This window comes from Labrus bergylta, chromosome 22 (genome assembly GCF_963930695.1).
Source record: "Labrus bergylta chromosome 22, fLabBer1.1, whole genome shotgun sequence".
Lineage (NCBI taxonomy): Eukaryota > Metazoa > Chordata > Actinopteri > Labriformes > Labridae > Labrus > Labrus bergylta.
The window spans coordinates 4,723,362-4,747,510 of record NC_089216.1 but is presented as its reverse complement, the minus strand read 5'-3'; the positions used below and the strand labels follow the sequence as shown (position 1 = coordinate 4,747,510).

The 24,149-nt window shown below is 41.6% G+C and overlaps 2 protein-coding genes across 2 annotated transcripts in view; both read right to left on the bottom strand.

The window, feature by feature from the left end:
- Positions 1 to 8,992: 8,992 nt before the first annotated feature.
- On the bottom strand, positions 8,993 to 21,763 carry lpcat4 (lysophosphatidylcholine acyltransferase 4). The gene is made up of 13 exons (XM_065950526.1): positions 21,252 to 21,763; positions 18,548 to 18,911; positions 18,112 to 18,224; positions 14,418 to 14,478; positions 14,143 to 14,201; positions 12,876 to 12,910; positions 11,508 to 11,562; positions 11,322 to 11,404; positions 10,995 to 11,120; positions 10,546 to 10,702; positions 10,365 to 10,457; positions 10,140 to 10,275; positions 8,993 to 9,681 (listed from the first exon to the last, which is right to left on the bottom strand). Exons 1-13 carry the CDS (start codon positions 21,339 to 21,341, stop codon positions 9,512 to 9,514), a joined length of 1,542 nt encoding a protein of 513 aa, XP_065806598.1. The 5' UTR covers positions 21,342 to 21,763; the 3' UTR covers positions 8,993 to 9,511.
- Positions 21,764 to 23,545: 1,782 nt separating this feature from the next.
- Positions 23,546 to 24,149, bottom strand: part of emc4 (ER membrane protein complex subunit 4) — a 4,364-nt gene continuing 3,760 nt past the window's right edge. The window contains exon 6 of the mRNA XM_020649364.3: positions 23,546 to 24,081. Coding sequence (XP_020505020.2) covers positions 24,046 to 24,081 — 36 coding nt within the window. The 3' untranslated portion in view covers positions 23,546 to 24,045. The remainder of the gene's footprint in view (positions 24,082 to 24,149) is intronic.

Genomic DNA, 24,149 nt, shown 5'->3' with positions numbered 1-24,149 from the left:
TTATGCGCATGCGTAGTGGCGACAAATGCTGCGAACGCTCTTGTGGGAAATGTAGTTTTTTTTTTTTTCGGTTTTGAAAAACAAAACAGGTGAATTTACGCCGGAATCAAAAGCTTTTCAGTGCTGTTATAGTTTGTTTTTTTTGACATATTCAAAATAGTTGTGACGTCATTGACGTTTTCTTTGTCTTTGACGTCACATTAAAGCAAAATAAAATCCCAAAATGAGGAATATTACTGATTTATTTTTGGAGTGTTTGCTCTTAAATTGGATGCTTTCACATTACATGATCAGAACTTTATCATACTAAACATCTTCCCTTTGAGACTAAAGGCCAGACACCAGTGAGTGATACTCACCAGAGTTTCCCCTACTGTTATATTAGCTGATTACTGATATTATTACTGTAACCAAAGTATTTTATATTGTTTTGGGTTTTTTTGTATTAAATAGTGAGTTATAAAACATGTAATACATTCTCAAACATGACTACAGATTCCCAAAACATCACATTTACAAAAATATCCTTACTTCTGATTTAGTTTCCTCCTGAGAACTCATTTGTTAACATTATGAACTTTTCTATCCACTTTTACTAGTCAGTTTGTGAATTTAAGTAGCTTTTGAGCTTAAAAATCATATAGTCTATTTATTTTAAACTCAATTAAATGTATGTATTGATCTGATGTATTGAAATGTTTCAAACTCATCCAAGCTATTCATGGAGGTTATTTACTTTGTATGAGAGACGTTTCTTTCTCCCTTCGTCACGTTGCTCTGATGTCGTTATGTGGAGAACTTTGATCGCCTTCGTTGCTGAAATGTTCTGTAAAAATAATCATGCTTTCTCCACTATCTTGTTCTGATTATGTTTTTAACCCGATTGGTCGTTCTACAAAGAGAGACAACTGACTACTAACCAACAACAAAGAATTTATTTAGCATGAAAAACAAAACCATAACATTGACCTCAAATGATAATCAATGGGACACAAATAGACGGGCAGCAGATATCTGATGCTTGGACATCCTCTTTAATTTAGTCCAGGAGCTTTGGGTGTAACTGAAAATCCTGGATCCTGAATGTGGCTTTTTCTTTACAGTGTCATTGTCGCCTTCCTCTCTCCATCTTCTTGGTCTCATCTCCTTCCTTCCTTCCTTCCTTCCATCCTCTCTCTCTCTCTCTCTCTCTCACAGCACAGGTCTGGGCTGCTGGGTGAGCAGAAGGCCGAAGCGCTTCTTCACCAACACGCGGTGTCGGGAGAACTTGTCGTCTGGGGAGAAGCGGGCCGGGTGGGCCGAGCTGGTGGGCTGTCCATCAGGACGAGCCTTCTGTTAGCGACAGAGGAAGACGAGACATCTCAATAAAAACAGACATTTTTAAAAATCAACGAGAATTGACTGATTCAAAGCAAGTTCTTTGATTCATTATTATCCAGTGAAGAAGAGTTATCAGTGTTTCCCCTGGGTTACAGCGTTGGAGGCGCCGACACAAACACTTGAAGGAATCTTGGTGTTCATGACAGCTGTCCTGTTCTATCAGAAAGGTTTCCTTAAATGACTTCTTCCCCTGATTTCCGACTCTATCCACTATCCTATCTCTACCATAAAGGCACAAAAAGCCCAAAAATCAATCTTAAAAAAACTACTTTACTTGACCCACAGGGGGGGCGGGGCTGTTGGGGGGGTGGGCCGCCCCCCTAATATAACAGTAGGGGAAACACTGGTGAGTATCACTCACTGGTGTCTGGCCTTTAGTTTTAAAGGGAAGATGTTTAGTATGATAAAGTTCTGATCATGTAATGTGAAAACATCCAATTTAAGAGCAAACATTCAAAAAATAAACATGATAAAATGTTGGAATTTACTGAATTCATTTATAAATATATTAATGTGAGTGTTGTATATCATTGTAATAACAGAACTGTTGACATAAAAAAAGAATACAGCAAAGAGTCTTTAAGCTCTGTCCTGTTTGATGTTATCATTTATTTATGTGTGTTTTGGTTTTTTGGAGTGTCTTTAAGTGATATAAATAAAGATTTACTCACAATAACAGTTACATTATATTTAGTAAAATGATGTTCTTTAATTTGATTTCTAAATGTCCTCTACCCTAAAAGGCATTAATGTCATTTACTTTTGTTATTTTGGCCTCAACGACATGTTAGTAATAATAAAGTGTGCATCACACAGTTTCCTGATTTATTACAGAATCAGATACACAATAGATATTTATACACAATAGATATTTATAAACAATAGATATGTATAAACAATAGATATGTATAAACAACAGATATTTATAAATAATAGATATTTATAAATAATAGATCCAGCTGATAAAATCTGATGTTCACACCCAAGTGGATTATCATTTTAACAGCTTCAAATGCTGCGTTTAGGAGCCCTGTCTCCCCCTCGTTTATTATTAAACTACTAAGTTATTTCACTTTATTTAGGGCATAATTAGCTCAATTAAAACGAGCACGGAGCAAACGAATAGGTTATATTTATTTATAAGAGTAACAGTGACTTTAAAGCTCTCTAATAGAGGAATAAAATGAACTTTCAGTGCATACTGTTCGTCATGGAGGACGTAAACACGATGCTAACGTTACCTTCAAGGTGTAGACTCTGTCCCCGGCCTCGTTTAAGTAGAACTGCAGGAACATCTTGAAGAAATGTTTGTTTCAAGATATCAAAACAATGTGTTTAATGTAGCAAAAAAAAAAACTACAAAAGTTTTAGAGAACACGCTCAATCTCCTCTGAATTCCACGTGCGGCGATTTTTCTCAGCGCTCACACAGCAGGGCGGATATCCGGCGTCAACTCGTGGCCGCTAAGCATTCTGGGAAATTGGGTTGCACGACTGTAAAGCTGTAAAAACGACGTTTGCAACTTTTCCAAAGTTCCCGAGGGAGGATTTTAAACTATTATATGGGAAAATGAAAATGTTTTTGAGGTGAAATAGTCGTTAATAAACGTAAAAGCAGCCTCTCTAAACTAAAAGTCTTTTTTTTAATTTTATTTTTAGAAAGCTCATCGCGCTTTCTGTCGAATGTTATGCATGGTTGCCATAGAGACAGGCACTCCGCATCATGATGTCAGAGCTTTTTTGGCAATAATGTAATAACCACAACAAACATATCTGTTCTTAACTAATTTTAATCAAATAATTTAAATTTAACTCCAAATGGTTAAGCTTTTTTTTTTTTTTTTAAAGAAAACGGTAAAATATTTATTAATTAAATTAAAAGCTGATTAATTCAACTCTGTTCCACTCTTGTGATTTCAGCCAACTCAGTGTTTGTCTTGTTTTTTTTTGTTTTTTTTTTAAAGAAACATTTCTGCACAGTTGTTTCGAATAAAACAATAAAGTTTCAACTGTTATAAAAATATATTGAAAAAAAATGAATGTTATAATGTAGTGAACTCCATTTAAGAAGTCTGGAATGTTTTTATGTGCACAGATATTTCAAATCAAATCAGCCTGGTTCAAGTTTGTTTTTCATGAGAGAAAAAAAACAAACATCAGATGCAAACTGATTGTTACAGCTAACCACAAGAAAGGTAGGATCAATGATTTATATATCTAAATGACCACAGTGTGTTTTATATGTTTCTTTGCACTCTTTTGCTAAAATGAGAAACAACAGCATATATAGTTTAAAGTTTTCAAATGTTAGAAGAGAAGAATGAAGAGGCTGTGAGCAGATGTACAATGTTTCTATGTGCTTTCATGCGCGTTCAAAACAATCGTTTTTGTTGTGATTATGTCAACTTGAAACCAAATATTTTATGAAATACTGAGGAGTACTGCAAGACATGTGAAGTGATTTTGAAGATTTTTCATGAGATCTTTGTTTGCAAACGTCAAATAGTTTTCTTTTGCCACCATAATGTTCAAACCTTCTTCTGACAGCGACAACCACCATAGAATAAAAAATGGATCCAGCGTTGTTTACCCTCCCTGAAGTCATCCTGAACGAGAGAGAAGACTTTAATTCCACTCCTTCGAGAGTCTCCTCACACCATCGCAGAGCCGTCCCTGCTGACTGGTCTGCTCCACAAGTCGAACCACACCACCACAAACCATCAGAGTCTCCCTCTAAGACGAGCCCTGAGGACATCGGCACAGCTGGACTGCTCGGTCCATCGGAGGCTTGTCCTACGTTGGACGAATCAACGTCGGCGAGGATCTCCACTGTTGTGGAAACGCTCCGTCAGATGGCTGATTCTATCCCCGGACCGAACCAGTCTTGTTTGGCACAGGGCAACTCAAACCTGTCACCTGTACTTCCACATCTGATCCCAATCTTTCCTGGGACAACCCCGCCGCTGCTTGAAACTTGCAGTTGGCCCTCATTCCTCCTCCAGACTCCGTCACCGATTCCTTCTTTGACACCTGTGCTCCTACACACTCCCTCTCCTCTCCATTACAGCTGCTGGATGAACATGACCCCCGTCGCCTCCGTGCCAAGCCCCGCATTCGGGTTTTACCAATATCTTTTGGTCCCTGTCAGCCAGTGTTTAGCTCCTTGCCCTTTGTTCGTCCTGCCCGAGTGTCGTCCTAGCTGGTGCTCGTGTCCACACATGGTGTCCGCACATCCTCCCTGCATTCCAGACCTGTAAGGGACACAGCAGACAACACCATTTTTTAAAGAATTCTTGGTGTTATTTTTAAAATCCTGATTGTGTATTCAGGGTCCAAAGAGAGACAGCCCGGGAAGTCAGCGAGCAGTTCAACATAACGCTGGAGGTCACCCCACCGGGGATGAGGAACGCGCAGGATATCATGTGGGCCGGGTCAGAAGGTCAGAGACAGTCCCATTTTTGAAGTATATAGAAACATCTAGTTTTTGACTCATTTTCCAAGTTAAATTTACAGATTATGGGGATGAAAAATAATATTTAGAAGGGAGATTTGTCCTCTCAAATTTCCTGCACTGTCCTTTCTCACAGAATATCCGCATATGCAAAGTAAACCTGATCAGGAGGACAACCTGCAAGCCAGCTACACAGAGGTCGAAACAGAGTCTGATGCACCATGTGGATCTACCTGTTTTGCTGAGGAGACACTGGCTGAACAGGCCTTTGAGGATTTCATGGAATCCCTCTGCACCAAGGTACCTCAGAAGAAAAAAAAAAGTGCTAATTTGAATGATTATTTCCTGGTTTTTCTTAAGTCTATTAATTTTGCACAGGAGAATGAAAATGAGGGGAAGGAGAGGGAGGACAGCTCAATTCAGGAGTTCCTGGACAGACTGTGCAGTGATGATGGACTCATCCAGGAGGTCAGTAATCCGAGGTTATAATATAACAATTACACTTGAAAGAGGAGCTTCAGATTTGAGTTTGTTGCCCTTTTACCTCTGATGTCGGTTAAATCTGCCAACTATGTGCAAAAAGTTGTCTGTCCTAAAGAAATGTTGGCAGGAGCAGTAACATCCACCATCAGAAATCACCAACATAGAACCTCTAACTAAGGGGAAATGTCTGGTGGCTTGTCATTATTTTCCTAAAACGGTGTTAAAAAAAAAAATTAAGATACCAAAATACTTTTTTGTAAGATCATCAGGATATGAAAATGTGATTGACACATCTTTCCTGACCATCACCATGGGCTAAAAAGCTAAAATCTTAACTGTGTTGCAACCATGAGGCTGTCAAATTGCATTATGGGAAATGTAGGATAAACAGAGATTTTAAGGGGCGTGGCTTACAATACAGATTAAAAATCAGCATACCTCCACCTCGGCTGATTCAATTGTAAAGCTTATTTTTTATATCATGTACCATGCAAGCACAGAAATTATTGAAGCACAGCAACAAATTAATTTCTTTTAACTCTCAGGTGGACTCAATACAGAATACAGAGAACTTGGACTGCCCCCTTTCTTCAGAGCCCGAGCCCATTGACTTTTTTCCACTAAGGGAACTCCAGCAAGAGGTAAGAAAAAAAAATGAAGACACTTGAATTGTATTTTTGTCTTAGTCATGGAGTTTAGTCATATTAGAAGCTAATTGTTTGATATTTTGAAATAAAAATTATGTACACATCCTGACAGCCTATACTCTGCAGTTAGATTTGCACTAAGCGTATGTTTTGTTGGCAATTACAGGTGTAGTTACAGAGATACCAGTTTATAGCTACAGTTAACTTAATATAATGTAGCTTTACATACCATTAATGCTATTAAAAAGCTACTAAATTAGATAGCTTGTTTTAGCTAGATGTACCTTATAAACACACACAATTGCGTGAAGTAAACCGAGTTATCTTTAATTGTATCTTTAGTCTCTGAGTGACATCTTGGAGCAGCTATGGAATCCACCTTCTGGTGACTCCAACGTTGTATCTTCTGAAACTGAAGAAAAATCTCTGGAAACTTTACTTGTCGAGGCACCAGAACAAAGGACTCATCCAACCATTTTGGATCCTCCAAGCACACAGATTGACACAAATCCAAACCACAATGGACGAACACTTTTTCTAGAAGAGCCACTGCCAACTGATTCCAGAATGAGGTACTACAATGTTGAAAACAGACCCAGTTGCGATGGCTCCCTCTTCATGGACGATGGTTTCACTTGGCATTTGGAGTTTTTCCTGGATATTTCTTCACACAACAGCCTTACATCTGAACTTGATGCAAGAGAGTCAGCTGCAATGGTTGAGAAACTTTCTTCCCTTTCCCCCTCAAGGGATCTGTTGCAAGAAAGCTCAACTTCAATTTTTAACCTTGATGATACAGAGTCGGATCAGGCACCTCAAAAGCTTCAAGAACAACCTTGGATATGGGATCCTCCTTCCTATGAGACCCCCTTGTCCCCCAGTGTTTCAGAGTCCAATGGGGATCTTCAAACCATAACTAATTTGTTGTCTGTCCAACCAAAGTCAGCCAACCCTTTGAGTGCCCTGGTTCTCACAGCTATGCCTCAACCACCAGCTCAGACAAAGGAGCCGGGGGAACAACATAGTTCGAAAACCACCAACCCAAAGTCCTCTCGTTTTGAGGACTACCCAGTTCCTGTACAAGCAAATTCATCTTTCCATGCTGATTCCAAAGCAGAGTCCTCTGATCCCCTAGTTGATGCCAATCTATCCGAGACACCAAAAGATCAAGAGGTTCCTCAAGAGTTTGCATCCTGTGTTGTTTCCTTAGAAATCAAGACAGGAGAGTCAAGTGAAATAGTGAGAAAATGTGGCAGAACTCTAGGAAAAGGTCTTGAAACAGCAGTTACACAATTGCAAATGGATTCGGAAGCAAGAGAAGAAGGAGGAACTCAGGAGGCTACTGAAGGGAAGGAGGAGAATAAAGGAAACAGATGCAAGGGTAGGACAAACGGCAGACGCAGTCAGAGGCTGTCGGGTCAAATCAAGAAAGAAGAAGCAAGTCTTTGGAAACCAATCGAGGATAACACTGGGAAACCGTCACTATTCACCTCAAAGAAAGATGAAAAACCAAGGAGACGGTCCTCGAGGGGAAGGCAGTTACATGAAAGAGAGTTGGGTGATTTTGCGGAGCAACTTTCAGAGATGGGGGAGCAGGTACAAAGTCAAACGTTTGTAGAGGAGATAGATAGTCAAAGGTTGTCAGGTCCAATTGAAGGAAAGGAAGAAAGAGTAGGACTGGAGATACCAGTCATGAAGAGCACCCAAGAGAAAGACGAAAAACCAAGAAGACGACGATCCTCAAGAGGAAAGCCATCCCCAGAAAGAGAATTGGGTGTATTTGAAAAGACAAAAACTGCACAGCAAGTTTCAGAGATGCATCATCAAGAGCCTGCAGGGGAGAAAGAAAAACTTAAGGTTGAAGACGAGAGTAAGTGCGAGGACAATACCCCCAAAGTGAGCCCTGAGATTGAGGCAGAAAACGCTCTTTTAACCGACATTGCACAAGAGGAGAAAGAGTTGGATAAGGGGGCCACAGAAGAGGAAGGTATTCCAAGGTCCAATGTCGAAAGAACTAGAAGCACAACAAAAGAGGAACGACTGCACCAGAGCCCTCTTCCTGAGCATGCTGGAAGGTATTTCAAACAATTAGAGATAAAGCCTTCACCAAAGAGAGAAATGCAGGACGACCGCGAACTTGAAGATGCAACTGGACGACAGACTCTGCTGCCTTCGAGTCCAATGAAAAGAAACAAAGGCAGCAGAGATGAAGAAGAGAGTTTGGGAGGGGAAGATGATGCGGATGCTACTGGATGCAAGACCAAAGCAGTCAAGGTTTCAGAGGACTGCGATCCTGTCGCTCAACCTGAATCTCCTCTCAAGTGCCCAAGGATTCAGACAAATACTCCAGAAGAACCACCAGAAGATGGACAATCCAACAAGATTAATGTGTTGTCTTTGGTGATCACCTGCGAGAATAACCCACGTTTAAGCCCCATTCAAAGTTCAGACAAAACAGTCACATCAAGTGGAGGTGATGTGACGGGAATCGAAACTTGGGACTTTTACAGTATGAGATCGGGGACTGCCAAGTTGAACGTGTCAAAAAGGACTCAAGACAACAAGGCACCCAAGATGGCACATTACCAATCAAACCCTGAAATGAGTCAAGACCAGACAGTGGATGGTGATGAACGGCTGAACACAGGAAGAGATGCTGGATGCCTAAGTCTTGGACAGTTGAGTCCGACAAAAAGAAGGGCTTCCAAAGAGAAGGAGAGCGGGGGACATCAGAGGGGAATTGTTGGATTGAGTCCACTGAAAAGAGGAAGGTGGAGGAGCAGAAATGAGGCAAACTTGGACGGCGGCGGAGTGCAAGACTCAACTGCCAGCGAGGGATCTGAAGACAAAGATGAGGTGGGCACATCTTGCTGTAAGAAAGGAAAGACAGAAAGAGGAAAAAGGCTGAGAAGTGGGAGGAAGATTGATAATTAATGTGAACAAAAGCCAAGAGAACAAAAGAGACATCCAAGGAGCACAAAGACACTTTGAGTGTGCAGATGTGTGGAGACGAACGACACAGCAGAACCTCCTTAAAATAATTCACAGTTTAATGAATTGTTAAATATTGAAAATATGTTTCAATTAAATAAAATAAACTTCTTGATTTACAGAGTGTTACATTTCTTTTTTTTGCACAGACCGTTGTCCCGTTGTAAAAACATTCACTATACACACATAAGAGGCATTAATATAAATAACACAGTTCATGGCTTCAATGGTATAAAACAGTTAGAATGTCCCGTTACAGCATCTGGATCAGGTTTTTCTGGAGGGTAATTAAGACAAGTTGGTAAACATGAACAAGCCATCAAATATAAACAGGAACCGGATTTTAGATCTCTTCTCGGTTTCCTTATGGTTTTTTTTAGGAATAAAAAGTTACAGGCACAGATTTAAGATTACATCCAGACACACACACACACACACACACACACTTATAAAAACTATTCTTCGTCTTTTCTTCGTCCATGGTTATTCTGCTTCACTTCGTCCCGCTGCGCTCCAAAGTAAATCACAAACTGAAGTGGACATGTGATAAAAAAAAATGCTCATTCAAACTTTTTCTTGTAGTCAACAGATCCATTGCTGTTGTGCATTTTTTCATTGTTGTTCACAGCCTTCTCATTGACCGGCTGAGAGCCCGCCTCCACAGGCAGCAAGTACTCGTTCACCAATCTCTGATAGGTCGGGTGGGTTGTTAATGCTTGTAGCAGGTGTTCTGTAGAAACAAGGTGGACAGAATTAGTGTCTTTATACTTAAGGTTTGTCTTAATGTCTAACTCCTTTTTTACAGCACTGAATGAGCTTTTAGTCAGGGAGTCTTTGACATGCAGGAAAGGAGCCACAGGTCGTAATCAAACCCGGGCCGCCACCAGCGTCCCAGTCAGGGACTCTTTAGTAGACAAAGTGATCTCTATGGAGACTACAGCCCTTCAACTTCACAAGAAAACAAACAATTTGAAGATAACATAGAAAGCATTGAGTATGAAATTAGGATAATGTATCTGTAGAAATGTGACGATTCAGTTATTTTAAATCAAACGAAGAAGAAGAATGAGAAAAGCTCTAACATCACTTTTCCATCTTACTGTAACCAAACTATTTGCTCTCATATCGTCCCGTCATCTGAGCTCCCACTGATAAAAACAGTAAGTTGCTTTCCTTGGAGACACCCACCTTCAGTAAGTTGGCCATCATGGGAGGCTTGAGTGTAAAGCTCAGCTGTGTGGTGCTGAGTATGACCCAGCAGTGCCCCCATGAGGTCTGACAGCTCCTCTGCACTCAGGCTGCCTCTGCCCTCTCTGTCAAACAGCTGCAAAAACAAAAGAACAGGAACTTAAAAACAGAAAAACAAAAACACTGGAGCTTATTATGATTGTTCTTAGAACATTCAGGACTTACAGTAGAAGCTTTATGAAGCAGCGACTTGAAGCTCATGAATCCTGACAGAGCAGAAATGCTAAAATAGATCCATCTGAGGTTCACACTTTTCTCCTGAAAACAGAAAAAAAAAAACACAAATGATTTCATGTGATTAAACTTTTAGTCATAGTGTTAGAATACATTTTGAAACTGCTTCTACCTTGGAGTAGAAACGCCAGATGTCGACAGCTGTCTGTTTGTCCGTCAGCCCGAGGATAGAGGAGAGCTCCTCTGTGCTGACCACTGACCCCTCAGCTCCTGCCTGACACCTGTCAATCATTCTCTCCAGCGCCGCCTCCACTTCCTGTGCTCCCAGACTGAGACAGAGACAAAGACGGTGAGAAGAGAAGAAGAAATATGTGAAACAGAGGCTGTGTCTGAAATACAGATACCTAGTTATTTTAACATCCTAAGATAAGATATTAAACATATAACAGCACGGTTACTTTTATTTGCATGTCGATTGGTTGGCTGGCTTGAGAGCTCCGCCGTCCTTTAGACTGAGAGCTGCAATGCATTCTGGGGCGGTTTAGTACAACCAGTGTGCTCCCGTCTCGAACTTTAAATGACCGCCGAGCGAAAGCGAAAGTAAGTCAGATGGTCGCTTACCCGTGCTCGTGCAGCAGCGAGAGAGTGTCCCTAGCGGGCGAGTCCAGAGGGAGAGAGAGACCGCCCAGTTTACTGACGGGAACGCCGTAATCCATCAAATACTGTGTAGCTGGGATTCCCAGAGCCCTGAAGAAACATCAGAAGAGAGAATTATAACAAACATATGACACTTCATAAAGCTTCTACATCTACAGTTATAGAATCCCCCCCCCCCCCCTCTATCTAACATGACTCATCATTTATAGTCACCTTGTGCACACAGACAATAAAACTTCCCTGACTACCTGATACACGGTCATAAAAACAGCTTTGAATCCTGCTACTCACTTGGCCATGAGTTTCTGAACGTTGTCAGCGTACAGGCCGGGGTCGCTCTTCTCCTCCTCGGACGGCGTGTAAACGGGCAGAAACTGCGGCACAACAACAACACACGTTTAGGACAGGGTGATAATGTCAGCGAGGAGTCATTAGGAGTTGATTCTGGAGGTGAACCTCTCCTCCTAGTCGTCTTACCTCGATGGTCATGTTGGTGTAGAACTGAGAAGTCGTGTGCCACAGAGCCTCGTACCTAATGGAAACAAAAATGACATCACATGTAAACACCTGAACACAGTCAATGTGTGTCATCGTAGAAAATCTACCCCAAGAACAGTGTGTGCTGGCTGCTTGGGCTGCAGCTAACGCTAATGCTAATCCAGTTATTATTATGTGTTTTTTGAATTAGCAGCTAAATGTAGTTTTTTTTTTTTTAAGTTGTTCATATTTAACTTGGCTGAAAGGAGAAGCAGGTCGCTTACTGCCTGATCTGTTCAGATTCATATACTAATAAGATACTGTGTATGTTAAAAGAGGCATTAGATGATATTAAAGGGTAAAATGGGTTAAGCCAGGGGTGGGCAACTGGTGGCCCAGGGGACACATGCGGCCCCCATCAACCCTCAACGTGGCCCTCAGGTCAATTTTTACATATCAGTTAATTAAAAAACATGAAGAAAATATGAGAAAATCTGCCATGAAATCATGAAAACCAGAAATATGTTCATTATAATATTTGATCACTGGTATGTGTCGAGTTAAATTTGAGACATAATCGACTGTAATCTTTTTTTTTTGGCCCTCTGGCAGCAGTGAGAATTAACTGAACGTGGCCCTTGCTGTGACCAAAGTTGCCCATCCCTGGGCTAAGCAGACATTTCTGATTTATGCCAGAACATGGACGTAGAAAAAAAAGGTGCTGCGGGTAATTTAGAAATGATGTCATCAAATCGTTTGTGTCCAGTAGAGCGTTCTCTGACTCCATCGTCTACAACGGCCTCAGCTCAGTCTGCACAGCTGATCGAAGACGATATAAAAAGAAACGTTAAATTACCGTTACTAATGTTGACAATGTTTCACTCTTCATTTAAACAGAACTTAGATTCCAGTAAAAACGCTCCTAATATGAACTCCTTGTGTTTCTGTGTTCAGGTTAGTTGCTCCTCTCCCCGCTCCTACAAAGCTTTAAACCGCAATGCATGATGGTATATATTGCTCGGATAGTGACCATCGGTTGAACACTTCTTATCACAATGCATTGTGGGATACATTGAGTGGACTACAATGGGTGATGATTATGCTCACACAGAATTCGGACACCACTACAGAAAATGTCGAGGTCACTGTATGGTGAACAGGAAGTGATTTCTGACACAGCGTCTGTTGCCCTGAACACATCTGGCGAGAGGTTCAGGGACCAGTTTGTTGATCCGTTTAAAAACGACTTTAATGAAGAGTGCACATTTACACCTCTGCCACGTAAGACCGTCTCTTAAGGTTCAAAGGTGGAGAAATGCTCGGATCTGTCTTTGAAAACGGGGGAGTGTCTCTTTAAGTTGAACTCACCAGGCTGTTCCTTTGTGTGTCCAGCGTACGGTATCCTGAGGAAGAGTCGTAAAGAAATGGAATCAAACAGTGAAAACAGAGTTAAACTTCATCCTGGTGACTCACTGAGAGTAATGTATGTCATTCTGCTCACTTTCACTCTTACACACCCGACAGGAAGCAGTGTGTAAACACACGGGGGGCCTGAACAAACATTACAGCACGTCCATAAACACAGCTACAGGCTGATAGACACACACACACACACACACACACACACACACACACACACACACACACACACACACACACACACACACACACACACACACACACACACACACACACACACACACACACACACACACACACACACACACACACACACACACACACACACACACACACAGACAAGTTTAAACTGTGTCTGAATGAGCTGCAGAAACAGAATAAAGCGGCTGCTGTACCGTGTGTGTGTGTGTGTGTGTGTGTGTGTGTGTGTGTGTGTGTGTGTGTGTGTGTGTGTGTGTGTGTGTGTAATGTAAAGCTATGCGACTTGCTGCTAGCCATGCAGGTAGCTCAATATTTGAAGAGAGGAGAGGTTGACTTTTGCTCGAGTTAAATAGTTTGCATCGAACTGTCATGTTTGTAGGGATTTCAACCGATTGGATGCAGCATTAAGTAAGTGTTGTAGTCGAGACCGCACTAAGTGAGACCAAGACAGACCCGAGACCACAGAGCCCCCGAGACCGAGACATTTAGGGAGCGAGGCAGAGTCAAGACCAAGACCCTGAACTACCACTGAAAAATCCTTACGGTGTGTGCAGCGGGCGTGTGACTTTCACATTAACACCGGGGAGGTCGAAGACGTAACCGGGGGATACAAATCAATTTATGAACGAATTGTGAAAGAGGCGTTTTCCTTCAAATCACAGTAATGAGGATAAATAGCCAATCAGTGGTGGTCTTGACCGGTCTTGATTTAAAAACCCGGAGTCCGCCCAGTCTGAGACGGAGACAAGGCGGAGAAAAACTTCCTGCTGGTTCCGACACAAGTCAAAGACCTTCAAAAAGTCCGATTTGGACTCTACAACACGAGCGTTAACTTATAAGTTTTTCTTCCCTGAGACTTTGAAACTGGTTCAGTCGAGTCCTGTCCTCTGGTTAAAAAAAACCTCTCAGCTATGTGGTGACTCACTTTTCCTCTCAAACAGGACTGACTGCAGCTCAAAGCGTTACATTTTGTCATTTCAACAAAACCCCCGCAGGTCAAGCAGACTTCACTCACCAGCTTGTTGGGGTAACGTAACAGAACAGGTTGGACCGGGACTCCGACGAGGAAGGCACCTGACGACAGCCGGAGGAGAAAAAAAAAAAAAAGAAGAAGAGAGACAGAGCCGATGTTAGAGAGGAGAAGTTAATCATCCTGGACAGAAAAAATAAAAAAAAACAACATTCAGCTGCTACGCCTTTTTTCTTCTCATACCGACCATTTTTAACTTCTGCACACAGACGGTGATCATGTGTGGTAAGTGCTGAGACCAGATCAGCTGTCCTACTCACCGGGTTTGAATTTGATGAGGGCTCTGCCGTTAGTCGTGGTTCCTTCAGGAAAAATCAGCATCTGACAAAGAATTAAGAGAAAAGACATGAAGACAGGGCGCTGAGGATGAGGATGCATCTCCTGCAGGTCACGTTTATGAAGTGTTTAAAGAAATGGTTCATTAAAGCACCGCAGAGATGAGCGAGTGAATCTCCTGCAGGTGAACTCACACACGTTAAGGACTTTAAAGGTTTTAAAAAAAAAAATTAATTTATGATGTGAAACAAAGAAACAAGTGTGTGCTGTGTCTTTAGACCCGAGTGGCGTCTGTAGTTTGATACAGACAGTCAATAAACTACTCCTTACCTTCTGTTAATCCTTCTTGAACACATTCACACACACACATTCATTCCAAATCCCTCAGTCCATATTTTCATTTTGCTACGGGTTACGTTGACAGCACATTTCTTTTGGATATCCTAAATCAGGCCCGACTCCCAAAGTAGCATTTTCCACTTAAAAGATGCCACACAGGGTGGGCCAGTAGACTGTCCTGGTGGTCCAGACTCTCTGATTGTACGTTCCAGTAGCCCGCTCGGGGTCAGTTAAAATACTGCTTAACTTTTTTTTTTAAAACAGACTCGCATTATGTCACATCATTTGCCTGTGATGCTGCTGGTTTGTCAGTGATTCCTGTGAGATCATCTCGTTAAATTACTGCATTAATGTTATATAAGCATGTGTGTGTGTGTGTGTGTCATAGTTGAGAAGGCAGCTGCTGCAGACAGTTTCAGTGCTGTCACCCGGTTCGTACACTCTTAATGCTGATTGTGGCTGAATGTCTTTAAAGCAAAGGTTACAGGCCAAAAGCCGGGCGGGGGAGAACAAACAACCTTTAAAGATAAATCACTGAGAGCGTTTTGAGGGAGAGCGACAGAGCGGAGAGACGACTCAGCAAATCATTCAGAGATCTGCCGATTAATACCAACACATGGAGACGAGAGTATGAAAGATAAGGAAGTTCTGCTCAGGTATTGTAGGTTTAACTTAATCAATAGAAATCTGCTGACTCAGCCTAACTCAGCGTCACCGACCAGCCGCCTAATAACTCACTTAATGTCTTACTTTAGCATCAGATCTGTTTATTATCCACATCTCGAGGGTAAATCATTAACTTTTATTTCCTGAATCTAAAGATATGTTCCAGGGTCAGAGGTGACAACGGTGGGGGTCGGTGAGTTTTTAAAGCCATTCATCCAGGGGTATCAGATAGTCTAGGTTATGATGCGTGCACCATGTACAGAGGTTATAGTCCTCGTCGCTGCAGCCGTGTGTTCCAATCTAGCCTCGGCCCTTTGCTGCATGTCATCCCCTACTCTCTTCTCTAAACATTTCTTATCTTTCTTCAGCTGTCGTCTCTAATTAAGGCAAAAATCGGCCAGAAATATAACTAAACATAAGCCTAGAGGGCTAATGACACTGAAAGTCAACCCCTGAGATGTTTTCCCCTCAGGGATAAGTAAAGTGTTCTAAGTCTTCGTCTAAGTATGTCGGTTTTTGTCAGGTTTGTTTGCATTGTTTTGCGGATGTATGCTGAGCATGCAGAATATGCGTCTCTGTTTGGAGTTGGAGTGCACTCCATGGGATGCAGCGTCTGCCTGTTCAGTGTCAGGACTTTTGGTTTTAAACAAATTAACTGGTCAACAGTTCATGTGGCCGAGGGTCGTCAGAGTTCAAACAGCTGCAGGGAGAACTGGATTGAGCATCGTCTTAAAATTTAGCAAACCCATGATTTGACTGTTTGGAGGAAATTGTGAGTTCTGTAAACAAGACTACAACCAAGATCGAAGCAGATCATGCATTTGTCTTATCACTGATATAAATGCAAGGAGCAGCAGGTTCTCTTTCTAAACAAGGAGCAGCAGGTTCTCTTTATAAACGAGGTGCAGCAGGTTCTCTTTATAAACAAGGTGCAGCAGGTTCTCTTTATAAACAAGGTGCAGCAGGTTCTCTTTCTAAACAAGGTGCAGCAGGTTCTCTTTATAAACAAGGTGCAGCAGGTTCTCTTTATAAACAAGGTGCAGCAGGTTCTCTTTCTAAACAAGGTGCAGCAGGTTCTCTTTATAAACAAGGAGCAGCAGGTTCTCTTTATAAACAAGGTGCAGCAGGTGCTCTTTCTAAACAAGGTGCAGCAGGTGCTCTTTATAAACAAGGAGCAGCAGGTTCTCTTTATAAACAAGGAGCAGCAGGTTCTCTTTATAAACGAGGTGCAGCAGGTTCTCTTTATAAACGAGGTGCAGCAGGTTCTCTTTATAAACAAGGAGCAGCAGGTTCTCTTTATAAACGAGGTGCAGCAGGTTCTCTTTATAAACAAGGAGCAGCAGGTTCTCTTTCTAAACAAGGTGCAGCAGGTTCTCTTTATAAACGAGGTGCAGCAGGTTCTCTTTATAAACAAGGTGCAGCAGGTTCTCTTTCTAAACAAGGTGCAGCAGGTTCTCTTTATAAACGAGGTGCAGCAGGTTCTCTTTCTAAACAAGGTGCAGCAGGTTCTCTTTATAAACAAGGTGCAGCAGGTTCTCTTTATAAACAAGGAGCAGCAGGTTCTCTTTCTAAACAAGGTGCAGCAGGTTCTCTTTATAAACGAGGTGCAGCAGGTTCTCTTTATAAACAAGGTGCAGCAGGTTCTCTTTATAAACGAGGTGCAGCAGGTTCTCTTTATAAACAAGGTGCAGCAGGTTCTCTTTATAAACAAGGTGCAGCAGGTTCTCTTTCTAAACAAGGAGCAGCAGGTTCTCTTTATAAACAAGGTGCAGCAGGTTCTCTTTCTAAACAAGGTGCAGCAGGTTCTCTTTATAAACGAGGTGCAGCAGGTTCTCTTTATAAACAAGGTGCAGCAGGTTCTCTTTATAAACAAGGTGCAGCAGGTTCTCTTTATAAACAAGGTGCAGCAGGTTCTCTTTATAAACAAGGTGCAGCAGGTTCTCTTTATAAACAAGGTGCAGTAGGTTCTCTTTGTAAACAAGGTGCAGCAGGTTCTCTTTATAAACGAGGTGCAGCAGGTTCTCTTTATAAACAAGGAGCAGCAGGTTCTCTTTCTAAACAAGGTGCAGCAGGTTCTCTTTCTAAACAAGGAGCAGCAGGTTCTCTTTATAAACGAGGTGCAGCAGGTTCTCTTTATAAACAAGGTGCAGCAGGTTCTCTTTATAAACAAGGTGCAGCAGGTTCTCTTTCTAAACAAGGAGCAGCAGGTTCTCTTTATAAACAAGGTGCAGCAGGTTCTCTTTCTAAACAAGGTGCAGCAGGTTCTCTTTATAAACGAGGTGCAGCAGGTTCTCTTTATAAACAAGGTGCAGCAGGTTCTCTTTATAAACAAGGTGCAGCAGGTTCTCTTTATAAACAAGGTGCAGCAGGTTCTCTTTATAAACAAGGTGCAGCAGGTTCTCTTTCTAAACAAGGTGCAGCAGGTTCTCTTTATAAACGAGGTGCAGCAGGTTCTCTTTATAAACAAGGTGCAGCAGGTTCTCTTTATAAACAAGGTGCAGCAGGTTCTCTTTATAAACAAGGTGCAGCAGGTTCTCTTTATAAACAAGGTGCAGCAGGTTCTCTTTCTAAACAAGGTGCAGCAGGTTCTCTTTCTAAACAAGGAGCAGCAGGTTCTCTTTATAAACAAGGTGCAGCAGGTTCTCTTTAGTGACCGATCATTAAACTTCTCACCTGAGGCCAGTAGCCATCAGAGGTCAGCCTGTCCGAGAGCTCGGCCACCGCCTTTTTCCTCGACTCGGGGTCGTTTCTGCTCACAATCACCGACTGGTTGAACCCCAGCAGCGCTACAACAAACACAAGAAATAAAAAACGGTCACACAAGAAGAAAAATCTGATCCAGAACCAAGAGAGCAGAGACAGAAGTGCTAAATCGGGCTTTTATTGTCCCTACTTATTTCTCCCAACATTACTCTGGGTTGTCAGCTGAGGAGAACCTGAGTCCAACCCATGATCACAATACTCTATGTTGTAACAAATTGTTTCCCACCTGAGATATAAAAAATAAATCCTCTAAAAACATGGATTCATCAGTGCTTTCTGAAAATGACCCTGCCAGGCTGGAGATATCAGCACTCTGCTTTTGGCTGCATTTCCTCCTATTCCTCACCTCCTATGACCGGCAGGCTGGTGTTCTCCGACCGTGACACCACCGTGGCCAGCTGGGTGGGACACAGCACCAGCATGTCCAGGAAGGTGCTGTGCGGGGCCACCACCAGCACCGGCGCCTCCTTCAGGTCCGCCCGGCGCCCTTTCACTTTGACCCAGGGGAAGCCCAGGCAGAGGAAGACGGCTCGGCTTAGAGACAGGATGATCGAGTGGAAGAACCAGCGGCGCCAGCCCTTTATGGGACGAGAGCGCTCCTCCTCGGACAGGCCGGCGACACGCAGCCGGGCTACGGGCCACATGAGGAGGAACAGGACGGCGGCTAGGATGAGGCGAAGAGGGAAGAGGATGGTGCCCAAGACGATGCCCTGTGGAACACCAGTAACACAACACAGTAAAGGAGATATCCAATAATCACACTTCATCAAATAATTTGACTTTAAAAACGGATCTTAACTAATCGATCAATTCCCAAAATAATTTAGGATTAAGGATATTTTTATTGATTGGTTGTCCCTCCGTTGTTACACCTTTACAAAGCGGTTTATAAACACTTTTTGTGCACACATATTCTTGTTACCATATTTTGAAGTCTGGTTGTTTTCGTGTAGGTGAGGGACCATTTAAACACTGGGGGGTGGGGGTGGAGGGGTTAGTGCTTACAGAATGGATGTTTCTCCTAAATGATGTGGTAAAATAATAACTTGTAGTCCTATCTTTAAGAAACATTTAACAGCTGACATTTGTAAAGTAATCAAGAGTTACCTATGTAAGTACAGTTCTATGAATTCTGGATGAACGGCAGAGTTCTGTGTGGTTCTGTAGGGACGCGAGACGTGACGACACGGGCTATTTAAGCTTTGTTGATATTAAATACTCGACCTGCGCGTGCAAAAGACAGGGATTATCCAGTGTTATCCTCTGGCGGTCAGTAAAAAGTGAAATCGAACTAAAGATTTTAGGAGTAAACACTTCACAACACAGTCAACATGGCTGACCTTGAAAATCTCAAACTGGACTCTCGTCTATTTTAACTTATCAAAGACAAAATACTTTAACCATGCTAAAGTTTGACATATTTTCTGACTTATGATGTCGTGTAGCAAAGCGATTAGTCAGGCTTTGCAGATTCTCAACACTTGTGTTATAGATGTAGTGAACACTGTTCACCTCTGGGTTCACTTGTTTCACATCTTCAATTTGTGTATCGGCTACATTAGCCATATGGAATACTCTCATCATCATGACACTATTTTCAGCTATGATGCCCAACCCTACTTACAATAAGTGGCATACAAAGAGTTACCCAACTGTGTGGCATGTTGTTATGATGTGTCATGCCCTGCCATGCCTTGCCTCACACTTTCTTTGTTTTTTTTACGACAGGTGTTTTGCTTAAGCTCGGTGAATGACTCTTTGTTCCTTTATGGGATGTTATTGGAAAATATGAAAAACATGTAGATAGATAGATAGATAGATAGATAGATAGATAGATAGATAGACAGATAGATAGATAGATAGATAGATAGATAGATAGATAGATAGATAAATAGATAGATAGATAGATAAATAGATAGACAGATAGATAGATAGATAGATAGATAGATAGATAGATAGATAGATAGATAGATAGATAGATAGATAGATAAATAGATAGATAGATAGATAGATAGATAGATACTTTATTGATCCCGAGGGAAATTCAAAGCATCCAGTAGCAGGTTACAAAGACGTACATGACATGAAACATTTGTTACAAATTAAACCACTAAACCAACGCCCCCCCTCCCATACAGACATATTAACCTGAAGAATACCCCTAGATGAATCAAACTTAAACTGTGCAATAGACTTATAACCACACAGGTAAGCTGGTGTTTAAAGTGAATCAAATCCTTTTAACGTGACAGCAGTGTTATCTTAATGTTGCTTACGGCTGCGCTCATGTCCGGTCTTTTACCTGCTCTGCTGTAAAGTGTCTTGAGATAACATATGTTGTGAATTGACGCCACCCAAAGAAAGTTTGACAGGTGTGAGTTACTTCCTGATCAACATTCTGGTGGTTAGTTAGGGGGAAGATTTTGTGGTTTAATTTGTAACAAATGTTTCATGTCATGCACGTCTCTGTAACCTGCAGCTGGATGCTTTGAATTTCCCTCAGGATCCATAAACTATCTATTTATCTATTTATCTATTTTAGCCATTAGGAGTTAGACTTCAGCCCAATACAGCCTGTCGGTCTGCTGTTACTAGAGGCGCTGCTTGTCATTCGGCAAGGCAGGCTGACAAACTTTAAAAACCACAGCACTGCCTCAAATTGTGCAAACTTTGCAATGGCAGCAGGAAACCTCCCTAAGGGGGCCCCATCGGACAGCACTCACTCTCAACGCCCTGCTGAGCGTCGCTGGCATTATTGCTGTGAAACCCAAAATGTGTAAATTAAGGGAAATTAAGAGGAATTATCCGCCTTTAGGGTTCGGGTTCGCCCCTACGCAAACCCCTGCAAAAAAAAAAAAAAGAGTAATAAAGCGTTCATAACAATGAAAGCTGGCTGGAGGGGCCCCAGGTGGATTTTTTTTTTTTTTTGCCCAGGGCCCCTACAGACCCTAGAATCGCCCCTGGCTGTTTGTTTTTCTTCCCCACACGAACTTGTGTTGAATTAAGCGCCCATTGTTTTTGCAGGCACAGTTTAAACGCGGCGACGTTACCCTGATCTTCTGCGCCGGGGTCATCTTCACTTCGTGGTAGAACGGATGACGAAACTCGTTCGTTGCGTAGTGACCGTCGAGCTTCTCCATGGCGACGGATCGAATCCTGACAGGCGAAGTTTTCCTGTAAAATAGCCCTTAAAATGTGTGGGGGGGAAATAAGTCCTTTTTTAGTGTTGAAGTGAAGAGTTATAAAAGTTTTAAAAAAAAGTAAGGTAAGGAGAGTTGGTGACGTGTTGAACGTGAACCACTTCTTGGAAAAAAAACAAAAAAAAAAACCCGTGCCTTGCGCAGTTTAGAAAAAAAAAAAAAAAAAAAAAAAAAAACACGGAAAATTAACTTATTTAAAAACAAAATGGTTGAGTTCCCCTGCCGGATAAACGCGGACACTAACGCGACGACAGCTCGTTAAAAAACAACACAAACTTCGCTCGTTTCCATCCTTCACATGGCGACGACACACGTTGAACACATCAAAACACTCTTGTACTCTTTCTCTTCTTTACCTGTCCCGCCCCATAGACTGTACATGTTAGGCCCCGCCCCCCCCTCCTCCTCCTCCTTCGTGGTTCGGCTGCATCGTCACTCGGGGGGCGGGGCCGGGTCAGGCAAGTCGAACCGGTCCCTGAAAACCAGCTATTTCTCCAGAAACTGGGGGGTGAAAGTACTAATCATGTATGAAAGCCCATTCTCAACAGAAAAAGATAAATATTTAAAATAATTAAATAAATATTTTAAAAAAAATAAAAAAAACATAGCAAACTTCTGTCGACTCAAATAAAGGCTTTAAGACACATGACTCATAATTTGGAATTTCTATCATGTGTTTAAGCATTGTTGCTGTATTGATACTCATATTTCTTTTTTATGTTGAGTTGACAGTCCAGTTAGTGATTGTTTTATGTGTTGTTTATTTCATATTGTTGATATTGTGTTGTGTTTATGTCACAGGTTATTAATAAATTCTGTATTTTGGGCCTTTGTACAATCTTAGGAGTTGATATTTTGCTTTTTTTCTTCAGTCTTTTGTTTTTTTATTGATCACAGAAGAGTGTCAAAATGCCTTTGTAAATATGCTTCATAATATTCAGTGTAATATTTGAAATAAGGACATGTTTCCAGGTGTGTTGTGACTTCATTCCATAGTCCTGACTGCAGGCCTTTAGGAGGCTAAGGACACATGAATGACAGTTTTGTACGCAAGTTTTGTCCTAAAATGAAACTTCCGGGAACACGCTCACCTTTCTTTTTTTTTTTTTTTTCTTTTCTTAAAGTAAACAATCACATATTTTCTTCGATGACTTTTTCAAAGGGCTGAACGAGCTTTTCCCTCCGCCCCGCCTGCTTTTGTTCTGCATCTGGGTGTAGCTGTTTTCACTGACAACAAACACACACACACCCACAGAGAGAGAAGAGAAGAAGGCAAGGAGAAAGTCAAAAGAACACCTGAGAGCGAATTGACCTCTACACAAGCTCAAGTCCATTTACCATGAGATAGCGTTTATCAGGTGTTACTGTCACTGCCACAGAGACTTGTTTGTCTTACTTGTTCGGCACATTTCTGTACCATTTGTGGCAATGTGGAATATTACTGCCCAGCCCTGGTGTTTTCTATGTTTTCTTCTTCTTTTTTTATGTATTTTGTGTTTATATGATGAAAATTCAAGAAAGATATTTGAAAAATACCATGAGATAGCGTTAAATTAGAGGAAAAGATGTGGATTAACGTAATAAGCAGGTACAATTTGTAAATATAATCCTCGTTTTTTGATGACTGTACAATATGTCAGAGCAGCTCCTACATTGCAAATTCCTTGTATGTGTAAATGTCTTTGACAATAAACCCCGATTCTGATTCTGATTGATCAGTGTGGGGAAAAGCAGAGCTATAAACATAATCACTTTTTCTTTTTTAATTAAAATGTTACAACACAAAAGGTAGGAATAACTTCTTCAACAAACACAAATAAAATGTATTTTCTAGACTGCTCAGGTGATCTGTAGGATCACAATTAAGATGTTTAATTCGCTGTTAAACATCTTAAAGGGAACTTAGAAGTGAAACCTTCTTCTGTTTGAGTTCCCTGTCTGTTTTAACGGACTCTTACTACGTTTGCTCGACTTCACTGATCACTGTTTCGCACCAAAACACCATCGAACCCCTCGTAATGTAAATGTTCTCTGCAATAAAAAACGTTTTCGATTGAAACTTCCCAGCAGAGCTCGTCCAAGAAACACAACTCTTGACTCAGCCAGCTTCTTTTTTTCATTAAACACAATTTAAGACGTTTGAATTGAAGCCATTTAGGAGATTTATTAGATAGAACATCTTCAGACACAGAATCAGTATAAATTAAACAGACCTAAACATATAACAGGGGGGAGGGGGTTAAAGGTCGCTGCTTAGCATGCTGAATCTAAAAGAGGACACTAATCTACTACTACGAGCTAATTATTTCTATAGATGAATAAACTCTGACCTACATTAGTAGGAGATACAAGAGATTAAAGTTCAGTTTTATTGATGTTTACTCCACAGCAAAGTGTTTCAGCGTATCCTCGTAGCTCATAGATCATTCTGTTACTGAGGGAGAGACAGAAGTCCAGCAGCAGGCAGCGTGATGATGGACTTTCATTAAAAGAAAAAGAACGGGGTCGTCACAAAGACGCGAGGCAGAGCAGGGAGAAGTGTTTTCAAACCTCCTGCGTGTTGCATAAACTTGGCTTAAAGTTTGAACCTCTTGTGGAAAACAGTTAAACAGCTGTACAGTATAAAGCTCTGTAAATATCCTCTTCACAGCACCATCCCTCCACCCATGATCTCCATCCTCTGTGAGAGAGAGAGAGAGAGAGAGAGAACAACAGATCACATTAAAGCTTTCTCTTCACTACTCTTGT

Coding starts and splice junctions, on each gene's coding strand:
- lpcat4 (XM_065950526.1), bottom strand. CDS start 21,341: ATGGAGAAGCTCGACGGTCACTACGCAACGAACGAGTTTCGTCATCCG. Junction 18,912..21,251: donor CCCCGGCGCAGAAGATCAGG/GTAACGTCGCCG, acceptor GGTGTTCCACAG/GGCATCGTCTTGGGCACCAT. Junction 12,911..14,142: donor TACGTTACCCCAACAAGCTG/GTGAGTGAAGTC, acceptor ACTCTTCCTCAG/GATACCGTACGCTGGACACA.